Raw genomic sequence first — 9,016 nt, 5'->3', positions numbered from 1 at the left:
GCCTATAGGAAAAAATAACATGACTTACCGGTACCAGTACTAAAAACGTTACACACCAAGTCTAGAAGTAGGTCTACATTATAAACAAAAGTCGGAAATTAAAACGTTAAACTTATGTTATGACATCCTAAAATGTCTGACTCAAACCGAAGCTGGAGACGGTACTGTGCGTCTTGGTCGCTAGGATGGTTTATGCCTGAGTGACCCTTGGGAGATGGGTTTTGTTATTCATAACACAGGCCCCCAAAGTGCACGATGAAAGAAGTTATTCAGCAATTGTGAAGCACATTGAATACATAAGTCAATAATCGCTTGCTGATGACACGATGACATGCTGATTTCATTTTGATTTTAAATCGCATCAGTCTTCTATTCATACCTCGTCCACAAAGATTCAACCAGGGAATTCTTTGCACGTAGCATCGATTTAGTAGTGTGGCGCATTGTTTTTCACGTTACTGTTTATAAAACCTTAGTTTTAAAAAAAATGAGTCTTAATTGTACTCTTACTGTGTAGGTTTACGTATATAATCGTTCATTATCCGAGTTGAGCTGCTAATCAAAGATATATTTACTCGTGACTGAGGTCGCTCCTCGTAAAATTAAAAAAATATCTATCAATAAAGTAAGAGCATCAATCATCAATTTTCATTGAGATAAAGTATTAAATGTAATTAGCTAGGGAAATATGATCTTTTTTTCTTTTTAATTTTCAATTGACAGCTTCTCCGAATAATCATATTGATGTTACACGTAACGCGTTGAGGTGTTACGCACGAGGTTTCCTCTCAGAATCAAAGAGCCCCAGTTGCCCAAATATTTCACGCAAAATCAGGTTTGATGCTTCACATTTTGCTCAATTTCAATGTTTGAAAATTAAACTATTTTTTGCTCAATACTTTTATTGATGATCGGCTGGCCATAACAAGAGGAGGTTTTCGAGGCAGGATTTTTAAATACTTTCACGGGTGACACAAAATAGACGCATGTGGGCGGGGGGTCGCACTTAGCCAAGTAAAGCATAAAGCAGAGGGCTCGGATTCGAAACGGCAAACACTGCACAATACAAGAAGGTATAACACCATCTCCTCGCACAATATACAACGTTGCATTTCTAAAATGCAAATATGGTTTATAGCACATTATATATAGTGTGTAATTCGAGACCAGGAATACTGTCAAAAAGCATTTTCTCGCCAAACAAAAGAAAAATCAAACAATTTAATATACCTTTTATGCATAATTTATTAGAAAGTTCAGTGTAGAAACATGGTTGACCAAAGAAAGTTACCCACTACTTCATATTATCTACTTGTATGTATCTGGTCTCCATTTAAATCTACATCATTCCACCTTGCAGAATGTTTCTTAAAGTCATCTACAAGGTGATTTCAGGCACGGAACCAGTAGCCCCTCCCCGTTTTGCCACTATATTTTAAAATTTTTCTGAACATGTTTTGTGCACCCGTTTGAAAAATTCTGGATCCGCCCCTGTATTTACAGCACATCAGTTTATTTACTGATTACGCATTTACTGATTTGATAGGTCAAATCAAAAGTAGACCTGCTTGTCTATAATCATCTAACTGATTAGAACTAATTAAAATATAATGAAATACATACAAGGTAACAGATAGAATGAAACATTAATAATACAAGATATATATATTAGCTACCAAGGAAAAGGAAGATAAGTTTGTAATCCACCATTTATACTAAATATTTTTACAGCCCAACACAAACTAATATAAAATATATAAGAGATTAAATTTTGTTAATAAAAGATTTTATTTCAAAAATGAATATGTACCATGTGATTTGTAATTCCAAATCAAACTACAATAAAATATATCATTTTTTGATAAAAAAAAAAAAAAGTTTTATGTAGCATACCTAAGGTGAAAGAATATACATTTATAAATGGAGTAACTATGTATAGTAGGAGTACAAAAATAAAAATAGATTATAATGCCAATAAAACAAATACATGACACAATAATCACAATCCATAAACACAAAAATCAAACAATTAGTTCAGTGGAAATACTTTCCTTTGTTCTATTTCTACAAAACACTAATGTGAACCATATCCCATACCCAATAACATGAACTGTATCCCACACAATATCATAACGCATATCACACACAATAATGTGAACATTCCATTCTCAACATGAATGTTTTCCATGCACAGCAAAAAACATAAGGAACGATAAGGAATTTACCTGAATCATATAGTTTTATAAAGTCAGTACAGTAGTTAGAAAACATAAGACACAGTCATGTCAAAGGTTATATTCACATACTATCCTTTTTACAACATAAATTTAGAACAGGTTTTGGGCTTTTTTACTGTGTTGAAATTACTTGTCTAATACAATGACTGTGTTGAAATTACTTGTCTAATACAATGACGTCATGCAGTTCCTGATCCCTTATTATTTTTGCATCATGCGTTGACAAAAGATTCAGAAACTTTCAGCCTAACTATCCTGAAATTACATCAAATTATCATTTATGAAAAATCACATATATTGTATCACAATCAAATATAGAAAACCATTATTTATACAAAGATATTCCAAAATTTATAGAAAATGTACACACATTGTTTCAATTACTAGGCTTAAAGAAAGACAAGAATCAAATACCATGTGCAAATTTGTGTGGGAAACCTATCTTAAAGCTAAATTACATAAAGAATATATTTATATAATTCTAAATAGGACTACCAAGGTATAAACTGTACCACATTTAATTTCGAATATTCCTCTCATAATAATTATGAATATTAATAAAAATATATATTATAGGAGATCCATGCATTTGATTATGTGCAAACCTTTTGACCAACTAAATCCTATTTCTAACCACATGCATACTTTATCTATACACAATATATCACATTCATTAGCACTCAAAAAACATCATGATTCTTCTGATATCATTTTAAAAAGTTAATGTTTCATTAACAATTTCAACATTAGAACCTGTTTTTATATGATTTTCTAAAAATAAAACATTTTTGAAACATCAAAGAATGTAATTTGGTCACTTTTCCTTCAAAATAATTAACCAATGTGTGCGATAAATATAAGTTGTTTTTTTTGTCAGGTTCGAGTTGAAAGACTCTTTTCCTGTGATACTGTACTAAGAAATAATGCCTTATATAAAAGTAGTAGGTGTTTGAAACACACCCGCATCTACTAAATCACAACCAGTACAAACCATAAAAAACAATCCCCTTTCACTAGAAACACCAATATGGTACACATATGTGAAAGTGTGGGTGTATTTGGATGTGTATGTGGGTGTGGCTGGTGTGTTTATGTGAGTATTCGTTTTTGTATGTGGGTGTATTTGCTCATATATGTGCAAGTGTGTAGGTCCTAGTTTTATCTTACACCTCTTGTGGAATTGCCTGACTTTGTCGGACTTTCTTTGCCTTCTCCAAGGCAGCTGTATGCAGCGCTTCTTTTGCAAGGAAATTCTCTCTCTTGATCTGGTTGCTTACGAAGCCTGGGATGTCTGGTATCAGCCAATCAAGGAACAGCTTGAACGCAAAGATAACGTGCTGGGAAGGTGTAAAAAAAATGTGTGATTAACAGCCAATGTGCCTATCTGAGGTGAGACTGCAAACAATAGATTGGAAGGCAGACACACTATACAAGGGCAGGGGGAGGAGTGCATATATATCTATCATATATTTTTGAATTTTGACAGTAAAAATTAGGGAAACACTATTATATTATTCTGTAGTCACTGGATCAGATTAATCGTTAATTATGCAGTGCTGTGATAAATCTACTTTCACAATTGTGAGCAATGCATACTGAACTACCTCTGGATCCAATATATTAGACTACTATACTATATAACAGAAAAATCAGTGCATTGGATAATAGGGTACTAATTATTTCAGTTTAAAATTAATCCTAAACGTATTTTCATCCACAATAATAAACCAGTGTAAATGTTGACTACCATCATGCCATAATATTATGCATATTCAAAAATTCCTATACATGGTTTTGTGGGGTGAAAAAATGCCAAGTTGTATTAATGACTAAATGTAGGGCATTATTCTAGTGTTCTAAAAACCTACTATCAAACCTATCTGTTATATATAATATAATGTTCATAATAATTGATGTAATAAACTTACCTCAAAAACTAAAACAAACACAAGCCTCATGGCGAATACCTCCCAGTAGTCTTGTGTGAAGCAGTAGGTGGAGGGACTACCATCAGTCTTAACTTTACAATTATATTCTCCTTCAATCTCAGTTCCATTCCTGATATAAAAACCTTTGAAGCTGAATAGGACAAATAATTCAATCCATTAATGAGAGAAATTTTAGTTTCTTTTATTTCAATTCAGTGATTCTAAATAAAGCTAACCCTATCTTCCTAGTATTATGAAGATCATAGAAATTATGGTTTGTTTTTTTTTGTGAATTAATATAAAGTCAGATCAGATGATAGTATTATATATTTACTTAACATTTAAGTTCATATATATTATTAATTTTATATCTGAAATATTTGAATAAATAGAATAACTCACTGAGTGCAGTGAAGTAAGAAACTTACAAGCATTTGTCAGTACTGGCAGCTTCAGCCTCATCGTCAGGTGCCTGATCGGCCTTGAAATCAGAAACGTTAAATTCTGACAGAGAGAAGTCGATGTACCCCTTCAGAGAGCCAGGATCTGTCCTGTAACGATACACTTCCCTAGGAATAAACTCAGATGTGAATGCAATGATGCAAGCCTGCAAAATAAACAACAAAAAATGTAATTGATCGAGTAATTAGAAGCTAAGAATTGAGACAATATATACAGTAATTAATTGGGAATATAAAAATTGAGAAAATATATACAGTAATTATTGATTATTAAGAATTTGGACAAAATAAACAATATAAAAAATACATTAAAAAGAGAACACAGCCATATAAAAAAAGAAAACAAAGAAAAACAGTGTACCATTCAATGATTATATAAATGTATATACACAAAAAAATGCCCATACACTCAGATTTATGTTCCATTGTTGCTACGGTCCCACAAAATGACAGCCATTACAGAAATATGATATACTGTACCAGTTTTTCAGTGCATCATGACAAAAAAGCCTCTATGCACTCGACATTACACAGGTCGTTGGACCTACTTTTCTAAATGGCAAATACCCTCACAATAATTATAGGAATTATGTATACATATTTAGGTCAAAAACATATCAGACAACTTACATTTGACAGGACTGAGAAGTTACCAACTGCAAGTAGGATACTGTACCATGCACCTGAATAGTTGATAACAAAATAAACAAAATTAATATCGGCCCAGGTTTGTAAAGGTGTGTGTAGTTTATTGTTATATTATTGACAACCAAGACTTGACAATGAGTGCTATGAAGATATAATAAAAACAACTACAGTAGATCTCTGCAAAGGCAAGTCCTAAGTTGCTAATGGTCAATACAATTTTGAGTTCAGTTATAAGAAAATTAAGGAGGGCCTAAGCAAACTGCTTGCACATACCAGTTAATTTCAGCATTGTTGTATAATAAAAATTACAATTATTTGTTGCAACAAAATATAACAATAATAATAATAATTTTATCTGTAACAATTTATCGTGACAATGATCCTATTTATTAGTGCTGGAATATTCTTTTTTGTTCAACCTGTTGTCATTTTGTTATACATTATTTTAAATAAATGGAATACATATCGTTTGGTGTCTTACCAATGTCTTGTGCACGGGCAGCATACGGTCTTCGCAACTGCGAGATAAACTTAAATGCGTCCAGACGTATTTCCAGTAGATTGTTAACAAGGGCAAAAAATGGAGCAAGGGGGAATGCAGCCACAAATATCGTGATCCAACCAAACTGAATTGCTAAAGGTGAAAACAATATATTATATTAATAATAGATTTCAGCACTAAATTTTCAAAAAGAGGCAAAGGGGGAAAACTATTATTGGCATAAAAAGAGTAGGGAAAGAGGTTTCCATTTACCCAACTTTGTAGGCATAGTATAAATTGGTACACAATCATTGTATTGTTTTATTTTTAGTCAATAGATTGCTACTGCAATTATGACTCGAGTATAATTTTTTAAGCTACCTGATGCAAGGATTGCTAAATGGAATTTGTGTATTATTCCTTCATCATTTTTTCCAAGTTGGGAGGGGACAATTCACAATATTTTACCAGGTTTTATGATGAAAAAAAAAAACCATATCATTGTGCATGAACTAAATAAAAAAACAACCACCTACCCATTTCTAGATATTCTTTGAAGAGGCCACGAGGACCAAGTTCTCCAAGATCAAAATCTTTTTCCCATTGTTCGTACACGTTGCCTTCCTCTTCCTGTTTGCGAGCAGATCTTCCACGCATCCAGTTCAAAATCAAGCTGAGGGAAAGAATATCATAATAAAAATGTATGCATAGTCAGTGTTTGATATACAAGATTGATAACCTATTCATTCCAAAGAACTTATTTTTAATGGGGTCCCAGTATTAATATTTTATATACAGTACCAAAATAACAGGATAGAAATGTTTTCATGCTAAACTACATTTTCATAAACTTGTTTGTATGCATTATTTTAAGCATCATAGAAGTGAAATTTTATGTATGCCATTTGTTGCATTCATAACATAAAGTTAATCTCATTCGAAAGGTCAGGACTTCATAGCGATAAGCGATTATCAGGAGATGATAGATTTCAAGGGCATTGTTAAAATCAGACAATTCAGGTATAGTGTTAGGTAGCTGGAAGCATTATAGCACAACTGAAAGACTTCAGTTTTCCAATCAAAAGGTAGCGAGCATGCAATCCTGTTATTTGATGCAAACAATTTGTAATATTTCGAAAAACTGTGGGATGTGAAGATCCTTTAGAAAGAATCAAGAGTAGTCAATGGAAAAGTAAAGATAATAATATTTACGGAACAAATATTTCCAAGGCATTGCTGTAGACTTGCTTTCCACACATTACCACTGCAACGTTAATAAACAGCTCTTGTAGACATCCAGCTGCATCACACTATATAAATCAAAATGAAAATTTAATTACATCAAATTTATATTTTATCACAGTAACTTCAATATGGAGATACTCCTCCACTGGTGGTAATTAAAAATAATACATATTAGAAGTTGGATGGAAACATATATCTTTTTTCAAATATTTATTATATTTTATTCTTATAAAATATAGTAAATGGTTAAAACTGGAATTTATGCCATGTGCTGTACTCGATTATAACAGATTGTGGTGTTATTTAATATTAAAATGAAAAATTTATGAAACTAATTATATCTACAAATATGGATAATGATCATACTTCTTCTTGTCTCATTCCAAACAACGTGCCAGGATTGTTTGGTGCTCCAGGTAATCTAGGGGATAAAAATATGGAATGTGTTAGATTTGACCCTTGGGATGTAACAAAAATTATTTTAAGTGTATTTTATTATTTCTACAAGAATGCCCCATCCACTCTTTATAATAAAGTGAAACATTTCTTACATGGAATCGCCTAATTCTATATTAAACATACCTTCCTTTTAAAAATGCAATATAGAAACTGGATGAGTAGTAATTTGCAAATCCAAATAGATACATTTTAAATGTGTAACTATCTTCATAGGATGTTTCAGTACGATGCAATTCTGTATAAAAAAAAAGGTAATATTACAACTATATTATTAGAAAAACAAGCCCTATGTGTTTCACATTATTACCACAATCAATAAATAGCCTAGCAGAGAACCTACTGGACACTTGCAAGGTAGCCCCACTTACACTCTTGGGTCAACAGACTCAAGACATAAACAATTGGTTAGCATCCCAATACATAAATTTGTCAGATTCAAATGTTCATTGCTTGAATGCTATTCTGGACTAAATTCCATTCACGTTCAACATGTATATTCATTATAATACAACAGAAGCTTTACATACTATTCTATTATTCTTTCTATACAACCCATTTACCCTGCTTCATGTGATTTTATGTACATGCTCAGATTTGGATAAAGTAGAAACAAGGACAGAAATGACGACAGGAAAAGAAATAAAAGTAGCTGGGCAGAAATTTTATAGACACAGTAAAGTGTGGGCAAAATAAACGATATAAACCAGAAATCAAACCACTGTTACATTACTTACCAAGATCTGTTAACCATGTTGCAATCTTCTCGTACAACTGTAGATGAAATAAATTAAATAATTGAAAAATACCATTATATTTATACAAAAAATTATATTTAAAACTACAGTATTTAGAAATCAGGGCAAAATATTATTGTTTTTCATTAATGTGGCCATTATTGTATATTGTTATTCAACTAAGTCTTAGACTTTGAATGCTGGATGAGGTTAAAACTTAATATACTAATATAATAAAACTTTAAATACTAATAATTATAATAAAATGTTCAATGGTAACATGAGTCAATTTCACAATTCCTAATTGTGGATTATTACTTGGATAGTGTGGCATCAATGCAAGACAAAAAATTCAAGTGGATACTTACAAACTGAAGTAAAACGATGACGGTAACACTGATGCAGGAAGCCGTCAATGAGGTAATGAGGGATGCCTGAGAGGCAATCAAAGAATCTGATACTGCCGCTAAGGCAGCTCGTACTGCAATACGATAAATGATCACGCCAAGAACCGCGGCAAATACCAAGGAAATCTATGCAACCATCAAAACATACCAAAGTTAATTTCTATACAGCATTTCTAACTAAGTCATTTTAAACTAGTGAATTTTGATTTTGTTTTAAATTTATTTATTATTTTCTTTAGAATAAAATGATAATTTACTATTTCTAGATAAAGTTAAGATTTTCATATTTTTCTGTGCATTTTATTGTAGTTGAATTATAAGGCGAGACTAAGCTCTGTCCATACCGTGACACAGTACATTTACACATGCGAGTTAAGCCAGACACTCACTGCACTGTGCAATAGTCGTACGACCCC

At 32.0% G+C, this 9,016-nt stretch overlaps 2 protein-coding genes across 22 annotated transcripts in view; both read right to left on the bottom strand.

The window, feature by feature from the left end:
• Window positions 1–367, bottom strand: part of LOC117104859 — a 6,169-nt gene extending 5,802 nt beyond the window's left edge. The window contains exon 1 of the mRNA XM_033245726.1: window positions 29–367. The gene's annotated coding sequence lies outside the window, so the exon portion shown is untranslated. The remainder of the gene's footprint in view (window positions 1–28) is intronic.
• Window positions 368–1,227: 860 nt separating this feature from the next.
• LOC117104855 (anoctamin-4-like) overlaps window positions 1,228–9,016 on the bottom strand; it is a 46,096-nt gene continuing 38,307 nt past the window's right edge. For all 21 annotated transcript variants that reach the window (XM_033245705.1, XM_033245711.1, XM_033245706.1 and 18 more), the window contains 11 exons: window positions 8,562–8,726; window positions 8,194–8,230; window positions 7,583–7,694; window positions 7,367–7,421; window positions 6,968–7,065; window positions 6,292–6,428; window positions 5,756–5,908; window positions 5,257–5,309; window positions 4,594–4,772; window positions 4,166–4,316; window positions 1,228–3,574 (listed from right to left, as the gene is read on the bottom strand). In XM_033245705.1, the coding sequence (XP_033101596.1) occupies window positions 3,401–3,574; window positions 4,166–4,316; window positions 4,594–4,772; window positions 5,257–5,309; window positions 5,756–5,908; window positions 6,292–6,428; window positions 6,968–7,065; window positions 7,367–7,421; window positions 7,583–7,694; window positions 8,194–8,230; window positions 8,562–8,726 (1,314 nt within the window). In that variant the 3' untranslated portion in view covers window positions 1,228–3,400. The remainder of the gene's footprint in view (window positions 3,575–4,165; window positions 4,317–4,593; window positions 4,773–5,256; window positions 5,310–5,755; window positions 5,909–6,291; window positions 6,429–6,967; window positions 7,066–7,366; window positions 7,422–7,582; window positions 7,695–8,193; window positions 8,231–8,561; window positions 8,727–9,016) is intronic.

The sequence above is a fragment of the Anneissia japonica genome, unplaced genomic scaffold (genome assembly GCF_011630105.1).
Source record: "Anneissia japonica isolate Jap-2015-1 unplaced genomic scaffold, ASM1163010v1 scaffold287834_len5846547_cov211, whole genome shotgun sequence".
Classification (NCBI taxonomy): Eukaryota; Metazoa; Echinodermata; class Crinoidea; order Comatulida; family Comatulidae; genus Anneissia; species Anneissia japonica.
This window is presented reverse-complemented; position numbering and strand designations above follow the sequence as displayed.